The sequence below is a fragment of the Ovis canadensis genome, chromosome 21, assembly GCF_042477335.2.
Source record: "Ovis canadensis isolate MfBH-ARS-UI-01 breed Bighorn chromosome 21, ARS-UI_OviCan_v2, whole genome shotgun sequence".
NCBI lineage: Eukaryota > Metazoa > Chordata > Mammalia > Artiodactyla > Bovidae > Ovis > Ovis canadensis.
The window spans coordinates 61,084,547-61,100,860 of NC_091265.1; the positions used below are offsets into that span (position 1 = coordinate 61,084,547).

The 16,314-nt window shown below is 58.5% G+C and overlaps 3 protein-coding genes across 15 annotated transcripts in view; 2 read left to right on the top strand and 1 right to left on the bottom strand.

Moving 5' to 3' along the window:
* Positions 1 to 8,267, top strand: part of TOP6BL (TOP6B like initiator of meiotic double strand breaks) — an 82,474-nt gene extending 74,207 nt beyond the window's left edge. The window contains exons 14-23 of the mRNA XM_069566375.1: positions 1,031 to 1,109; positions 4,645 to 4,826; positions 4,912 to 5,391; positions 5,527 to 5,629; positions 5,722 to 5,805; positions 6,062 to 6,140; positions 6,629 to 6,796; positions 6,925 to 6,996; positions 7,255 to 7,317; positions 7,615 to 8,267. Coding sequence (XP_069422476.1) covers positions 1,031 to 1,109; positions 4,645 to 4,826; positions 4,912 to 4,977 — 327 coding nt within the window. The 3' untranslated portion in view covers positions 4,978 to 5,391; positions 5,527 to 5,629; positions 5,722 to 5,805; ... (3 more) ...; positions 7,255 to 7,317; positions 7,615 to 8,267. The remainder of the gene's footprint in view (positions 1 to 1,030; positions 1,110 to 4,644; positions 4,827 to 4,911; positions 5,392 to 5,526; positions 5,630 to 5,721; positions 5,806 to 6,061; positions 6,141 to 6,628; positions 6,797 to 6,924; positions 6,997 to 7,254; positions 7,318 to 7,614) is intronic.
* On the top strand, positions 4,982 to 8,267 carry RCE1 (Ras converting CAAX endopeptidase 1). 2 transcript variants are annotated; one of them, XM_069566376.1, is made up of 8 exons: positions 4,982 to 5,391; positions 5,527 to 5,629; positions 5,726 to 5,805; positions 6,062 to 6,140; positions 6,629 to 6,796; positions 6,925 to 6,996; positions 7,255 to 7,317; positions 7,615 to 8,267. In XM_069566376.1, exons 3-8 carry the CDS (start codon positions 5,746 to 5,748, stop codon positions 7,848 to 7,850), a joined length of 678 nt encoding a protein of 225 aa, XP_069422477.1. In that variant the 5' UTR covers positions 4,982 to 5,391; positions 5,527 to 5,629; positions 5,726 to 5,745; the 3' UTR covers positions 7,851 to 8,267. The 2 variants fall into 2 exon arrangements, with proteins under 2 accessions (XP_069422477.1, XP_069422478.1); XM_069566377.1 differs by having other exon boundaries at positions 5,138 to 5,391; positions 5,722 to 5,805.
* A 1,880-nt stretch (positions 8,268 to 10,147) lies between these two features.
* The window catches only part of PC (pyruvate carboxylase), a 101,343-nt gene continuing 95,176 nt past the window's right edge, over positions 10,148 to 16,314 (bottom strand). For all 12 annotated transcript variants that reach the window (XM_069566371.1, XM_069566366.1, XM_069566362.1 and 9 more), the window contains 11 exons: positions 14,789 to 14,933; positions 14,372 to 14,461; positions 14,063 to 14,284; positions 13,401 to 13,557; positions 12,651 to 12,891; positions 12,277 to 12,526; positions 11,866 to 12,110; positions 11,605 to 11,784; positions 11,270 to 11,518; positions 10,859 to 10,999; positions 10,148 to 10,781 (listed from right to left, as the gene is read on the bottom strand). In XM_069566371.1, the coding sequence (XP_069422472.1) occupies positions 10,533 to 10,781; positions 10,859 to 10,999; positions 11,270 to 11,518; positions 11,605 to 11,784; positions 11,866 to 12,110; positions 12,277 to 12,526; positions 12,651 to 12,891; positions 13,401 to 13,557; positions 14,063 to 14,284; positions 14,372 to 14,461; positions 14,789 to 14,933 (2,169 nt within the window). In that variant the 3' untranslated portion in view covers positions 10,148 to 10,532. The remainder of the gene's footprint in view (positions 10,782 to 10,858; positions 11,000 to 11,269; positions 11,519 to 11,604; positions 11,785 to 11,865; positions 12,111 to 12,276; positions 12,527 to 12,650; positions 12,892 to 13,400; positions 13,558 to 14,062; positions 14,285 to 14,371; positions 14,462 to 14,788; positions 14,934 to 16,314) is intronic.

Sequence of the window (16,314 nt, forward strand, 5' to 3'; positions counted from 1 at the left end):
TCAAACCCATTTTTAAATTAGGTTGTTATTTTACAGTTGAACTACGAGTTCTTTATTCTGGATACAAGTCCTTTATCAGATACGATCTTCTAATATTTTTTCCCATTCTTGTGTGCTGACTTTTCACTTCCCTTGAAGCACAAAAGTTTTTAATTTTGATGCAGAGGATACCTGTTTTTATATACTTGTATTGAAAAACAAATAGCTCAGAGGATTGGGTTCTGACCTTTGTTTCTCTGTCCAAATTGAACCAAACAGCAGGGCTCTGAAAGGCTATGGTGGTGGTGGTGGTGGTGGTGGTGTCGTGTCCGACTCTTGCGACCCTGTGGATTGCAGCCTGTCAGCCTCTTCTGTCCATGGGGATTCTCTAGGGAAGAATACTGGTGTGGGTTGCCAGTTCCTTCTCCAGGGAATCTTCCCAACCCAGGAATCGAGCCCAGGTCTCCTGGATTGCAGGATATACAAGACTCTACAATGTGCCCTGTGGCTTCCCATGTTTGACCTCAGTCAGTCATTTGTTTAGCACTTACCCTGTGCAAGGCACTGTGCTAGCTTTAAAAGAGATACAGACATGATGAAAGTGAAGTCGCTCAGTCGTGTCCGACTCTTTGCGACCCCATGGACTGTAGCCTACCAGGCTCCTCCGTCCATGGGATTTTCCAGGCAAGAATACTGGAGTGAGGTGCCATTTCCTTACTCTTCAAGGAATTTAAGATGTAGAAAATGGACATAAATACATAAAATGATGAAAGGGGCGTGCAGTGCCTATCTCAGAGCCCAAGGAGCAGAGCAGATAGTAGATGAGTGACCGGACCTCAGAGAGGAAGGAACTGCCTGGAGTCAGCTGCAAGAGCTCGGAAGGAAGAAGGAAGCCTTGAGGGTGGGAGCTGGGGAGGGGGCTCATGAGCCAGGAGGCAGAGAGGGTCCAGGTGAGGGAGGAAAGCCGCGGAGGGTACACAAAGCCACCAGGCATGTGGCCTCACTGGGGCTTGTTCGTGCTTCTGCAGAACTCACCTTCTCATTTTTTAAGCAGCTGCTCCCAGAGAGAAATGAGGCAGAGCAGAACACGGACAAGGCACATGAGAACGGCAGCCTGGAGCTCCTTGCAGGTAGGATTTCAGCTTTTCAGGGGAGCCCCGGATCAAAGCTGGGAAGTAAAAACCGTGACTTCAGAATTTCAGACTGCGCCTTACACCAACAGCAGTGTCCTTCCAGGATCTGGCTGGCTCCCACAAGTAGGGTGTTCTGGGGCAGTGGCTATTGTACCAAAAGCTGGTACAATAGGTCTAGAAATTTCTGTTTGTATAGTTACAGATAGCTGCACATGATGGGGTGAGGCCCTCAGTTCAGTCAGTTCTTTTGTGTCTTTTCTCAGTCATTCCTATTGACACTGTGGCTGTCCCTGGTTGGGTTACTGCTCTGTATAGGGCTATGGAATCTGCTCCTGCGTGCAGACACCCCCTCAACCTCCATGAACGTTATAGGGGAGGTGAGAGTGTGTGTGACGTAGCAGCGATTCTACTGTCTGTACCCCCTCCCTCCAACACTTGAACCACCTTCAGGGCCTGCAGCAGCACGTGTGCACGTGAAAAGAATCATCGCCACTGGTGCCTGAACCTGTATGGTGCAAGAGCCAGGCACTAGTCTGAATTCCAAAAGTATTATATATAGTAATGCTCTTAATTCTCAAAACGATACTATGGTACTAGTATTATCCTCGTTTTACAGATGAGGAAACCGAGGCCCAGAGATGTCAGTAAACCTACCTGAGTTCGCACAGCTCGTAAATGACAGAGCCAGAACTCGAACCCAGGGAGCCTAGTCTGGCTAACAGGCCAGACCAGTGGGGATGTACTGTCAGACAAAACAGTGCCCAGGCTTGAGGGAACTGGGGGACTGATTTCAGCATCATGCTTTGTTGGTGAAACTCTTTCCAGGCTAACAGCTATGTGCTGCATGGTGTCTATGCTAAGGTCTAAGATGTGTTTCTGAATCATTCTACTGAATTATATTTTAAATGTGGGGGCTGTTCCTCCTGAAAAGAACCCTGCAGTGAAGGCTTGTATAAATTTAGATTTGGAGATTTAAAAGAATGGAAGTGTATCACCAAACACAATTCAGTATTCACCACACACAATTCAGTATTTGTGCAGTGAAAAGACAAAAGAGTAAGTACTTTCCTTAGAAGAAAGAGGGCTTCCCTGGTGGCTCAGATGGTAAAGAATCTGCCTGCAATTCTGGAGACCGGGGTTCAATCCCTGGGTCAGGAAGATCCCCTGGAAGAGGAAATGGCAACTCACTCCAGTACTCTTGCCTGGAGAATCCCACGGACAGAGCCTGGCGGGCTACAGTCCATGGGGTCGCACAGTGGGACACGACTGAGCGACACTTTCACTTTCTTTAGAAGAAAGAAATTAACATTTTATTCAGCACCTTCTGTGGACCCAGGGAGATGCTAAGCTTTTAGTGACCAGTCTTTCACAGTGACGCTTTGGGGTGGGGAACACTGATGTACTTAGCAGGAGGAAGATCTGAATTTCAGCCTACTGCCCTTAAAGCCCATGCTTTCTCTCTACTGAATATTTATGATCTGGTGGACGCCCCCCAGAAGAGTGTTTGAGCCGCTCTGCCTTACAAAGCTGCACCTCGAGTTGTCATCAGTCCTGTGTCCCACGCTGGCAGCCATGCTGAAGAAAATCAACAGTGTATGACGCCTCAGATCCATTCCCTGAAGAGCCTTCAGTTTGCCAGTTCTTCCCAGTCTTCCTGGCTTTCTCCTCAGTGGCTACTCCATTCTGTTAAAAATCTACCCAACCTCCTGATTTAGCCTCCTACTTCACTTACTAATCTCTTTTTTTCCATAAACTCACCCAACTTGTACTCCGCCCACTGCCAGACCCTTATCAGCACAGGACCCACCCCTCCAGGGGGCATTACCCCGTCCATTTTCTCCGTGCCATCAGTTATTCCTTCTGTACCTTCAACTCTTTTTCTGAGTTCTTCCCGTCAGGAGGTCCATCTTCAGAAGGACAGCGCCATGATCTTGAACTCCTCCCATCATCTCCCTCACACCGCGATTAGGATTCTCAAAGCAGCAAGCTGCACTCCGTTTGTCTCTCTTTCGTTTCCTCTCTAATCCAGGGCACTGCTTTTCCTGTGCCTCAGAACTGCACGGCTCTTGTGTGGGAGGGCCTCTTAATTACCAAATTGATTGTGCATTTATCTGTACCATGGCTGGACTGTCTGCAGCACTTGGCACTGTGAGGCTGTGATGCACCAGGTTCTCCTCATCTCTTACCTTCTCTCTTCGACTAGCTTCCTCTGGCCACCCCCAAACAGTGCTCACACCGCACCCCCTTCCTCGCTGCTCTTTTCCATCCCAGGCGCTGACCCCTGCCTCTGGGAACGAGACTCCTCAGTTGGTATGACGAGTCCAGGTCTCTTCTGAGATGGAGACCTGTCTGCTCACTTGGCTGCTCCATATGGTGGGCCCATATGGTCAACTTCCTCTCTCCTGGTATCTTGCCCTCTGCACACACACCCAAGATCAGCTCTTCTTTCTTTAGTCTGTGTCAGGGTTAGCAGCACCACAGTCGACATATCTAGTTTTTCACATCAGAATCCTGAGATTCATGTGAGATGGCCCTCATTCTAATGATTCACATCCAGTCTACCACCAAGGCCTGTCAGTTCAGTCTTATGAATACTTCCGACTCCTCCATCCTCACTGCCTTCACTTCTGGGCTCTTGAGGGCTTCCCTCCTCTAACTTGACTCTAAACCACATGTTTGATGAATGATCATTCTGAAATACAAAATTAACTATCTACCTCATGTTTATTCACTGCCTTCCAGTTTCCTATAAATAAAAATCCATTTCTTAGCCTGCCCTGATTCCCACTAACCCATTCAGATTCATCTCCTTGAATCCCCATCTTGCATTTTATGTAGGATACTGCTTAATGCCTTTGCGTGTTTGCCTAACTCTTTCAGCCTGGAATTCCCTTCTTCTACCTTGTGAGTCCAGTGTATTTCTGTTCATTCTTCAAAACCCAGCTCAGACATCTCAAGGAAACCATTCTTCACTTACAGAGATGGTTAACAGCTTCTTTCTGTTTTACCCCCTGGACTTTGTACACACTACGGCACCCTTCCTAGTATCTGTGAGCTGCACCTAGGGAACAGCTTGTTGATCTACGTTCCCAGGACCTGCTCAGGAAAAAGCTATAGACCCAAAAGTAAAGTCTGCACTGCCAAATGAAGCCTCAGCAACAAAGGGGGAGAGAGGTGAGGCCTGGCTTTCCGGCAGGTAGGGAGGAGCTGGATGGTGCAGACTCCACGAGGAACGTGTCAAGTGACCGCCTTGGCGCGAGACCCAAGTAAGGGCTTGGTTCAATCCCAGGTGTCTTCCCGGGCCCAGCTCTGTGGGGACAGGGAGACCCCCGAAGCCAATGTGCAGCCTCAGCCTGATCCTGTAGACCCGGTGCTGCCCAGTTTTAATGCGGACAGGACCAGCTGAAAGGTTTCTGAGGTGGGAGGGCTAAGAGAGTCTGACTCTTAACTCCTTCCTTTCTCCCAGGCTTTCCCCAAGGGTCTTTCCAGCACAGGACAGGGGAGTGAGATGAGCGGGCTTGTTTTCTCCTAGGGACCGGCGAGCAAACAGAAAACAAGAGGCTCAAGAGAGGCAGCCTAGGCGTGGAGGAGACGGGGGCCTCCCGCTCTGCTGGGGCCCTGAGCCCGTCAGAGGCCGCCTGGCGCCGCGCCGAGCCCACCGCGGCCCCGCTGACCTTTAGCAGAAGCAGGACGGGCCCCGGGAGCGGCCTGGAGGTAACCGAGCTAAGGCCGAGTCGGCAGGGCGGGGACACGGCCACGGCCGAGGGGTCCTCACCCCAGGTCCCCTTTCCTCCCGCAGGACGCGGTATGGCTGCAGGAAATTTCCAATCTGTCCGAGTGGCTGAGTTCTGGGCCTGGGCCCTGAACCTGGCGCCCTTCCCGGCGCTTCCACACCCACCCAGCCGCCTCCGGGGTCGCCTGTTCCGTTTTTCAATAAACCTGCTCCGCACGTGCACCTTCTGCTTCAGTGTCGGGACGGGACGGGGGCGGGGACGGGGACCGCGCCGTCGGATGACGTCAGCCACGCTTCCGGCAGGCGCGGGCCGGGCGGCAGCGGGATCGCGTCACTGCGGCGCGCCGCGGGTCCGGGCGCGATGGCGGCGCTGGGCGGGGACGGGCTTCGCCTGCTGTCGGTGTCGCGGCCAGAGCGGCAGCCCGAGGCGGCGGCTCTGGGCGGTCCAGGCCCCGGACTGTGCTGCTGGGTGTCTGTGTTCTCTTGTCTCAGCCTCGCCTGCTCCTACGTGGGCAGCCTCTACGTCTGGAAGAGCGAGCTGCCCAGGTGCGGGGGCTGCGCGCGCGGCCGGAACCCGCGCCTCCGCGGGGCGGGGCTGTGGGCGGGACTTGGCGAAGAGAGGGCGGGCCCGCGCCCTCAAGGGTGGCCGTGGGCCCCCTGAACTTACTGCCTCCTCCTTAGGGACCATCCTGCAGTCATAAAGCGGCGCTTCACCAGTGTCCTGGTGGTGTCAAGTCTCTCGCCCCTCTGCGTGCTACTCTGGAGGGAACTTACAGGCATCCAGGTGCGAAGGAGGCGGGGCAGAGGGCGGCGGGCGAGCGATCTCAGGACTCCAGGGGAGGGAGAGAGACTGATGCCCCCTTTCCTGTGGCTCAGCCAGGCACATCCCTGCTTACCCTGATGGGATTCAGGCTGGAGGGCATTTTCCCAGCAGCGCTGCTGCCCCTGCTGCTGACCATGGTGAGTGCTCCTGCTGTGTCTTTCCTTCTCTGCTCTTCGTCGTTAGTGAGACCCTCCTTTTTTTCCTAATCCTGGTTGTGCCCAGCTGTTGACTGGTGAGAGACAAGAATTGTGAGATGGCCCAGGGCCCTCGGGTATGCATAGGTGGGAAATCCTGGCAGAAAACGGGAAGCCTGAAATCTCCTGAGGCCGTGTCAGGGCAAGAGCAGAGGATTGTGAGCCTTTCCTTTGATTGCTCCTGTTTTTCTGTCCTCAGATCCTTTTCTTGGGCCCACTGATGCAGCTTTCCATGGATTGCCCCTGTGACCTGGCAGATGGCCTGAAGGTTGTCCTAGGTGAGTCCTCAGGGCCAAGGGAAAAAAGTAGGCAGTCCGGGATAATGAGAAGGGATCAGTGTGCTATGGTAGGACCTGAGATGTTCTGTTTCTCAGCAGTAAAATGGGAACACATATCGGGTGGCCTCTAGGAGTCCGTTCCTAATGTCCAGTGAAGCCTGTAGGAACCCCTAGCAGTATTTGGGGTGGACAGGAGAGCTTGTCCGTTGCTTCCCTTGACCTTGGTTTCCTAGAAGAGAACTGGTCCTGGGCAAATTTTGATGTTTCCAGAATTTACTGTCAGGATACTTTGCCTCAGCTACTATTGCTTTTCCCTTTTAGTCCCCTTGGGATATTGTTTTATACTAGGTCTGATAAACTTTGAATCTTAATCTGTTCTCCCAAGTATTTATGGCCAGGGGAGGTTGTGGGAGAGGGGCCCTTGAGGCCTCTGGGTCACTTTGTTCAACAGCTAGTCTCTCATGGCTTGTCTTGAATCCCCTCCCTAGCCCCTCGCTCCTGGGCCCGCTGCCTCACAGATATGCGTTGGCTGAGAAACCAAGTGATCGCCCCCCTGACAGAGGAGCTGGTGTTCCGGGCCTGCATGCTGCCCATGTTAGCGCCATGCACGGGCCTGGGCCCTGCTGTGTTCACCTGCCCACTCTTCTTTGGAGTTGGTGAGTTTGTCATGCCTGGTCCTGTTGAGATGGTCCTGGCAGGGAACCAAGAATGGGAAATGGGGGCCAGGGGAGGGCCTGTCCAGCAGGCTGGGAGGAGTGTGACCTGCTTCTCATCTTCCTCTCAGCCCATTTTCACCACATTTTTGAGCAGCTTCGTTTCCGCCAGAGCAGTGTGGGGAGCATCTTTCTGTCTGCAGGTGAGTCCTAGAGAGCTGGCCTGGGGCAGTCCTGGGTTGGGTGCGTGAGGGTGTCCCTGATAGTTGCTCTGGAGGAAGAGTTGGGAACTGAGGGCTCTAGTATTGGAGGGGCTGCTGACCACGGGCTTGGGGTGTAGAGAACAGCCTAGGTGTTGGGGCAGGCAGCCAGGGGAAGGGGGTGTCTCTGGCTGATGGGTGTGCAGTGCTGGGGCAGGAAGGGCATGCAGGTGTGGTCACTCGAGGCCTCCCCGTCTCCAGCGTTCCAGTTCTCCTACACAGCTGTCTTCGGTGCCTACACTGCTTTCCTCTTCATCCGCACAGGTTGGTCCTCAGTCTCTCACGGGTCCCCTGGGGCTCAAGGGCCCACAGGAGTGGGTGGGAAAATGGGAATCTGTGTTTGTTCTAGGAGCAACAAGTTTCTTCTCCCACAGTCCTTGAGACAGGCTGAGCCAGGGTCCTCTGCCTGGTGCGGTTTGAGAGGTGGAAGGAAGCAGAGGCCGTGTGTGAGGGTGGATGGGTGGCCGTTGATCTCCTGTTTCGGGGGATGAGGGTCTTAGCCCTGGAAGGGCCTGGGAGGTAGCGGGGCTGCTCCATGGACTCCTCTGTCTCCCTCCCCAGGTCACCTGATTGGGCCGGTTCTCTGCCACTCCTTCTGCAATTACATGGGCTTTCCTGCCGTGTGTGCAGCCCTGGAGCATCCGCAGAGGCGGCCCCTGCTGGCAGGCTATGCCCTGGGTGTGGGACTCTTCCTGCTTCTGCTCCAGCCCCTCACGGACCCTAAGCTCTACGGCAGCCTTCCCCTTTGTGTCCTTTTGGAGCGGGCAGGAGACTCAGAGGCTCCCCTGTGCTCCTGACCCACGCTCCGTACACACTCCTATGAACTCTCATGGGCTTCCCAGCCCCTCCCCGTCAAGGAGTACTTCAGGGGAGGAGCTGATGGGAGGCCCCGAGAACTCAGGAATTTTTGTAGGGGATTGAAGCCAGAGCTAGTTGAATCCCAGGGACCAAGAGAAAGGAGCAGACATCCCAGGACGTGGCCCCTCCTGAAAGGGTCAAGGAGCAGCCGGGAGTGAGGGACGCGGGGCCCCGGAGCCGAGCACTCCTGCCTCGCCGGGGCCTGCTGCTTCCCTGAGCTGCTCTGTGCCCCCTGCCTCTGAAAAGCTGCTCGGGGGTGGAATTTACAGAACCCCCCCAAACTTCCCAGGGTTTTCTCATTGTCTTTTTGCATCAGGACTTTGTATTGGGATATTAAAGAGATTTAACTTGGGTAACATGGCCTTGGACCTTTGGGGATTAGTCTGTTTGGGGTCTTGAGAACATGCTCCGTGCCCCCAACCTGCCCTGAACACTAACCTCTAGGCAGGTCTGCCTGTGCCCAGGTCCCCGGAGCACTGGACAGGATGGGGCCTCTGGCTGCCCTAAGTCTTCAGTGTGCTTCCTGAGCCGGGCCCCAGGTCCTCACCAGGCGGGACTAGGTGGCACGTGCAGGCTCAGCTCATCTGGGCCCCCTGCCTGCAGCGATGGAGCCTCCAGCCTCTGAGAGGGTGGATAGTCCACTGCGGGCCTTCCACCAGGACCTCCCGGTGTCTGCCAGCCTCACGCCACAGAGGAAGCAAGTTTAACCCGAAGAGGAGTCAGCCCAGGCACTGGGGAGGGGCGGCTGTTCTGGGGCTCGCCACCTCTGCCACGCGCTGTGCTCATTTGGCCCCTAGAAGAACCCAGAGCAAAGGCCCAGAGAGCATGTGCAGCCTGGCCCAGCAACACTGTAACTCAGGGTTCTTTCTAGAACCTGGCAGTATTCTATTTGCTCTTCCTCTTGTTTTTAGAATGGTCCTTATGTTCTCATTCCTCTGCCCCTAGGACACCTCTCCCTGCCACACACACTTTCTAAAAACATTAATCAAAGAGTATTATCCCTTTAGGTCCCATTCTAGACTTGAGGTTGTCATGAATCCCCTTCCCTGAGGCTGGCGGTTGAAGAAAAGGATTCACTCCCCAGGGTGCCCCCAGGTTGGCTACGACTAAACTATACTGGCTCACGAACGGGCCTTGTGACAGGTGTGCACTGACCTTGCTGGTGAATTTCTCTCTCCCCAAGCCTGTGTAACCACTGTCGAGGATGCCAAGGAATTGTGCACAGGCGGGTTTCAGAGGGTATGTTTGGGATCTGAGAGTCAGAAGAGGTAGTCCGGGCCCACCCCAGAGCCTCGGGGTGGCCCTCAGCACTAGGCCGGCAGGTGCTGGCAGGTGCCAGGCCCCGAGGTCAGGCTGGGGCTATCCCTCCACGTCCTTCCATGCCTGCTCAGGAACCACCTGGGCCCCACCCTACCCCTTCCTCGTGTCCTGACCTCCCTGCAGGGGGCACATCAGTGACCCAGGCAGGCAGGGCTGCTGTCCCCCCACAGGTGAGGGCACTGCGGGGCAGGCTTGGGGGTCTCCTGAGGCCTGGTTGTGGCGGGTGTGGACAGGGCTAGACCCTGGAGCTCCATCCAGTGCTCCTGAGCTTCCCATACCCAAGGGTCTTGTCTGTCTCTAGAAGGTGGTATCTGCATCTAATTCTGAATTGGGTGGGAAGGTCGTCCCTGCTTCCCAGGGGAATAAAGCCATGTGTAGTTGAGAAGCAAGTCTCCCAACAGCCTGAATGCTGCCTCTTACCAGCTCTGTGTCCTAGACAAGTTATTTAACCTGCCTGTGATTCCATTTCTGCGTCTATAAAATGGGCAAAAGTTGACTCCTTGAGTTAATAGGTGTTAAGTGTGTAGAACAACCCCTCAACCCCTTGCCCAGCCCAGGCTCTTCGTAATTAGCTAACCCTATTTGGGATGTGTATACAACAGACAGTTAAGAATCCCCCTGCAATGCAGGAGACCTGATTCGATTGAGACTAGGGTTAGATCCCTAGGTCGGGAAGATCCCCTGGAGAAGGGACTGGCAACCCACTCCATTCTTGCCTGGAGAATCCCATGGACAGAGGAGCCCGGTGGGCTACGGTCTGTGGGGTCAGAGAGGCGGACATGACTGAGCAGCTGACAGTCACCACCAGTGTCCTCGGCGCCTTCCTAGGAGGAGGGGACAGCCCCCCCTCCCAACTCCTGCCGGGGGTGTCTGGGGCAGCCCTGCTGCCTGTGCTGAGTGGCACTAGGACTCAGAGTGGAGGGCAGGGGAAAGCCAGTTTTTATTGAGCGAAGTTCTGCGACCTGGGCCTCAGGTCTCCCCTGCAGGAGGTAGCACCCCTAAGTCTGCTCCCATGGGCCCCAGGCCCACCTGCACACCCACCTGCAGTCTCCAGCAAGGAGGGGACCCTTATTTGGCAGGAGATGAATACGTGAGTGACTGTCGGCTGCAGGGAAAGGAGAGACAGTGGGAGATGGGAATGGACCGCCACAGGCAGTCTCTCCTGCCATGAAGAGCCGTGGACAGGAGCTCCAGGGCCAGGCCTTCCTGGCCTCGGGCACTGGCCAGCCTGGGCCTGCCCTGGCAGCGCAGTGTCCTGAAGGCAAGGGCGGGGATGGTCAGGCTGCCGGTCTCGGGCACGGTCACTCGATCTCCAGGATGAGGTCGTCACCCTCCAGTGTCATGTCCTTAGTCACGTGGACCTTGCGGACAGTGCCCTCCACGGGCGAGGTCACTACAGTCTCCATCTTCATGGCGCTGAGCACACACAGGGGTTGGCCCTTGGTCACCCTGGCCCCTGCTGCCACCTTGATGTCTATCACCTTCCCGGGCATGGGTGCCCCGATCTGGCCCTTGACGTCCTTCAGGGCCTTGGGGTGGAAGTGCATTTCCTGCAGGCAGGGTGGACAGCACGTGAGGCCCCAGCCCTGCCCGTCCCCACCGCCTGGCTGGCCCAGGGCAGCTGTACCTTCATGGCCTGGGTGTCCTTGACCAGGATGGACCGCAGCTGTCCGTTGAGCTCGAAGAAGACCTGCCTCTGGCCCGCGCGGTTGAGGTCACTTATGGCCAAGGCTTTGATGTGCAGCGTCTTGCCTCGTTCCAGCTCCACCTGCAGGGAGGCCACCGGGAGGCTCAGCCAGGCGGGGCGAGGGCCAAGCAGGGAGAGCAGCCCCTGCCAGTCCCAGGCAGGGCACCCTACCTCCCTGGGGCTCAGCTCCACACTTGTAAAGACCTAGCTCCCGGGTCTCTTAAGGGTACTGTGTGAACCCCCAGCTCACGAGGCTGGGGGACAGGCACATCAGAGCCCTGGCACCCTGGAAGTGCTGGGGTCCCTTGGGGGGGCCGCTGTGCAGCGCAGGTAGGTGCCAGAGGCACTGACCTCAAACTCCTCTGCAATCTTGGGTCCCTGCAGGAAGAGGCGCGTATTGAGGCTGTCCAGGGGGCCGAAGGTGGCGGTGAAGTCCTTGAAGTGGGCAAAGACATCGGGGTACATGGCGGCTGAGAGCACGTCCTCTGGGGTCACCTCCTCCCCGTGCCGTTCCGTCAGCTCCTTCTCCAGCGCCTGCAGGTCCAGGGGTGGGAGGGAGGCTCCCGGCCGACCCTCCACCCTCGGCAGGTCTTTCAGCACCTGGGATGCAGAGCAGACGGTCAGGCCTGGTTCCCAGACGCCCTTGCACTGGCCCCCCACCCACCATGGCACCGGGCCTTCCTGACCTTGGAGCGAAGGGGCTCTGGGAAGCCCCCATGGGGGATGCCGATGTAGCCCTGCAGGAACTCCACCACCGAGCGGGGGAAGGACAGCTCCTCTGCCTGCGCTTCGGCCTCGGCTCGGGTCAGCCCGTTCTGCACCATGAACTGGGCCAGGTCCCCCACGATCTTGGAGGAGGGCGTCACCTAAGGAGAGGGGACCCCTGGGTTTAGGGTGCCAGGCACCTTACAGAGGCCCCGAGGCAAGGGTGGGAGCGCCTGGCTCACCTTGATGAGATCGCCCAGCATCTGGTTGGCCTCCACGTAGGCCTTCTTGACCTCCTTGAACTTGGAGCCAAGCCCCATGCTGTGCGCCTGGAAGTGTAGGTTGGTGTACTGGCCCCCTGGGATCTCGTTCTCGTACACGTCCGAGTTGCCAGACTTCATGGTGGCCGTGCAGTCAAAGGCCGCGTACAGCCCCCGGGCCCCCTCCCAGTACTCACTGTAGTCGAACACACGCTCCAAGGGCACACCTGCAGGGACACCAGAGGCGGGAGGCTTGGAAATGTGCTGAGTCCCAAAGGCCCCTCCCGGGACCCCAGGTCCAATCAGGCACCACCGCAGACGTGGGTGATGGAAGGCCCGGCCCGGAGAGGCCACCCCGACTGCCAGGACGGGCAGGGCTGTGGCTGTGCCTACCTGTGTCCAGGGCCGTCCCTCGGGTACAGGCCACCAGGGCCCCCATGCTGGGTTGTGACGTCATTCCAGACATGGAGTCAGCTGCCACGTCCACCACGTCAGCCCCCGCGTGGGCACAGGCCAGCATGGCTGCCACACCCGCCCCTGACGTGTCGTGGGTGTGGATGTGCAGCGGGAGGTCAGGGAAGCGGTCCCGGAGGGAGCTGACCAGCATGGTGCAGGCCATGGGCTTCAGCAGCCCGGCCATGTCCTGAGAGAAGCAGGGAGGAGAGACAGTGAGGGGTGGGCACGCGGTGTGCCCAGCGGGGGTGAGGTGCATCACAGCGGGGAGGCGGGGTGGGGGGCAGACTCCCGGGGGTGGGCTGGGCGGGCACCTTGATGCACAGGATGTGGGTGCCGGCTCGCACCAGCTCCTCGGCCAAGCCCAGGTAGTACTGCAGTGAGTACTTGGTGCGGCTGGGGTCGGACACGTCCCCCGTGTAGGAGATGGCGGCCTCCACCACGCCACCGGCACTGCCGGCTGCCTCCATGCCCAGCAGCAGGTTGGGCAGGTAGTTGAGGGAGTCAAAGACCCGGAAGATGTCCATGCCATTCTCCTTGGCCACCTCGCAGAACCTGAGTGGTTAGGAGCGCTCAGGGTTAGCTCCAGCCCACCCCCTCAGCACATCCTTTGCTGGCTCCTGGCCCTCTTGCAACCCCTGGAGAGTGAGATCTGAGGGCCGGGTCTGGCGGGGGCACCATGGCATGTCCATGGCGTGGATAAGCCTCTCTGGGGCAGCCTAGGTCGGGCGGGGTCACCCCAGCAGCATCTGACGAGCAGCAGAGCCGCCCGACGCCAGTCGCGTGCAGTGCGGCTCCGTCTGCCCCAGTCAGAAGGATCGCTGGGGATCGTTTGCTTTGCCAAGGCGTGGCAGGCTGAGGAGACGGAGGCCTGGCTTCCAGCTGCAGCTCTGCACACGTGTGCTGGGGCTCATCTGCCCTCCGGGGGCCTCCCCTGGAAGCCCTCCCAGTTCTCTCATTTGCCGCCCTGGCTGGGCACAGCTACTGAGGGTTGGTTTCCGGCCCACTGTGGGGCACGCAGGCCTCACACTGGGGCCCAAACGGCGCACCCCACCCAGGCTCACTTGAAGACCACGTTGTCGGGGTAGTTGGTGTAGCCCACGGCATTGGCCCCCCGCAGCAGCATCTGGAATGGGATGTTGGGGACGAGCTCCCGGAGCTCCTGCAGCCGTCGCCAGGGGCACTCGTATAGGAAGCGCATGGCGACGTCAAAGGTGGCTCCTGCACCGGGACCAAGGGGCCCAGGTCAGCCCCTCGCGTCCCAGGGGCCCTGCCACACCCCGAAGCCTGCACCTCTGGTCCTAACAGCGCCCTGCTCATCAGGGTCCCTTGCGTCCCGGGGGCCCTGCCACTCCCCGCAGCCTGCACCTCTGGTCCTAACAGCGCCCCACTCATCAGGGTCCATCGCGTCCTGGCACTGACCCCTGCACACTGTCCTTTGCTGGCCCCTCGGGGTCACGGTGTCCTCTCTGTGTCCCCCTCACGGCCCTCACCCCCCTTCTCTGTGCCACAGCACGCTAACAGGTTGGCATCTCCTCTCTCACCCCGAGCTGCCAGGGTCTCAGCTCCGCGACCTCAGGTCCGGGAGAAAGGACACCGGTCACTATTTGCTAAACCCGTGAACGCCTTGCCTTGTTCAGTTCTCATGGGTTCCCACCTCCAGCTTGTCCCAGAGAGCAACCCGCCTGCACTGTGGGGCCCACGCTCCCTCCCTCTCCCAGCCTACCTCCCCAGTTCTCTATGCTGAAGAGTTTGTTGAAGCTGTGGGCAACGTAGGGGGAGATCTTTTTGAGATCATGGGTGCGCACGCGCGTGGCCAGCAGTGACTGGTGGGCATCCCTGAAGGTCGTGTCCATCAGCAGCAGCCCCTCATGGTTCCGCACTGCTCGAGCAAAGCCCTCAGGCCCCTCCCGCAGCAGGATGTCTCTGAAACCCGTTGGGGGTGGGCCTAGGGCAGAGCGGGGCATTAGCACCCACCCTGCAAGTGGCAGCCTCCATGTCACCGCTGTGAGGTGGCAGAAGGGATCTCACCTACCGATGGGCACCACAGGGACGATGGGGTCTGTGGGGCTGGGGTTGGCCTTGACGGGGATCGGGGTGGTTGGGCCATTCACCATGACGTGTCCTGGGAAGAGAGTGGGCGAGGGTCAGGGCAGGCTGGGCCAAGCCTGAGTCGAGGGCAGAAGTGAGAGTGGCTGGGCCTGGGGCTGGGGGTACTCCTCCAGGACCCCGGGTCTTCCAGCTGGCCCCTGTCCTCTCCAGAGCCAGGGCCTCCTGGGTCAAGGCAGTGGGGACCTGGTGACGGCCACACGGAGGAAGAAGCAGCCTCTGAGATCAGGGGCGGGGGGTCAGGGGCGGGGGGTGAAGCAAAAGAAGAGGTGCGTGGCCAGGCCGAGGACGGGGCAGAAGCAAGGCATCCAGGGTGGGGAAGAGAAGGGAGACTCGGGCAAACCAAGGTAGTGCAGCAGCTTCTGGGCCCGGTTCTGTGCGGGCCGCAGCTGGAACAGCTCCGGGTTCTCGTCGATGAACTGCGTGTCCACGGTGCCTGCCAGGAACTGCTGGTTGTTGAGTACGTTCTGCAGGAAGGGGATGTTGGTCTGCAGGACAGAGGCAGGTAGGAGGGTGTCACTGTGCAGTCTGGCCAGGGACAGGAGTGGCTGGACGTGCTGCCGGGGACTGCGATGCAAGCCTCCCCGTGAAATGGCGGTCCCGCCCGCTTCACCACCCCCACCCCGGTCCTGGCTGAGCCCCCAGGCTGTCAGGGGCCTGAGCCCACCCCCCTACCCTGCTCGCCCTGGAGCCTGTGCTGAGTCCCACCTCCCCACTCCTTCCAGCCAGACTGAAGACGGATTTGGCCTTTCCTGCAGCACCGCCCCTCCCCACCATGCTTCCTCAAAGGGGCCTCAACATCCAGGGACCCCACCACTGCACGCAGCATGCGCTCTGACAGTCTGAGGTCCCTCCTTCCAGTTAAATCCACCCTCCTCCTGCCAGCAACTCCCGCCGGGATGCCCTCTCCTTGGGCTTCCAAGACTTTTCGCTCCCCTCTGCCTCCTCCCTCGTTCCACGTTCCACGGGGGTTCCTCCCACCCCTGCAGGAAGGAGGCTGTCACCCAGCCTCTCCTTCTCGCCCAGCACTCTCTCCCAGGGTGGCCTGTCCTGGCCACTAGCTCCAGACCCCACATGGAAGTGCCTCCTGGGCACCTCTTCCTGAGCGCCCCTCACACAAGCTCATCCAATCCCATGTCGGCCTGTCTCCCCCAGGCCTCCCCTACCTTCCGTGGCATGCCTCACCACCCACCTGGCTCCCAAAACCTGAGCTCATCACCTTCACCACTCACTCCTGTGCCAACAGGCACACTGGACGACTCTACCACAGCCATCTCTGGACTCCGTGTCCCCTCGGCCTCAGGCCGGGCTTCCCAGTCACGGCCACCTCTAGTCACTCCAGACTTGCCCTGTGCGCTCACATCGCCACGCCTGCTGGCTGAGCTCCTCCTGAGGCCTGAACTCAAAGACCTTCCCGGTCCTCATCTCCTGCCCTCATGGCAGAGCCGTCCCTTTCTAGGACTCCATGGGACCAGCCGTGGGAAAGCCTTGCTCAGCCTCATCATCTTGTCTGCAATCTTCTCAGACCCGGGAGCACTTTAGAGGCAAGGGTGCCGTCTGAGGGGCTGGTGCCCACGTGCTCTGTGCACAAGGGCCCTCTGTTCTGCTTATTAAACAGCTGGGTGACAGCATGAAGCCGCGGCAGGGCTGAGTCCACCCTGGGGGCCAAGGAGGGGTCGGGTGGGAGTGCCTGGGAGCCCGTGCTACAGGAGCTGCCCCAGGACACGCTGCAAGGCCTAGTGGACGCGACTCCAGTGTGCGTGCGCCTGTGGCTGTGTGGCTACGGCCCGGCTGTCACTTCAGAGAAGGCAACTTTGTGGGTTGCACATGCGCGATCCTCTCGCACCTTCGATAGGAAACCCAGGCCCA

Excerpts from the sequence above, each read along its gene's own strand:
- RCE1 (XM_069566377.1), top strand. The coding sequence starts at position 5,207 with ATGGCGGCGCTGGGCGGGGACGGGCTTCGCCTGCTGTCGGTGTCGCGG. Across the intron at positions 5,392-5,526 it reads TGGAAGAGCGAGCTGCCCAG|GGACCATCCTGCAGTCATAA; the intron begins GTGCGGGGGCTG and ends CCTCCTCCTTAG. Across the intron at positions 7,318-7,614 it reads TTTCCTCTTCATCCGCACAG|GTCACCTGATTGGGCCGGTT; the intron begins GTTGGTCCTCAG and ends CTCCCTCCCCAG.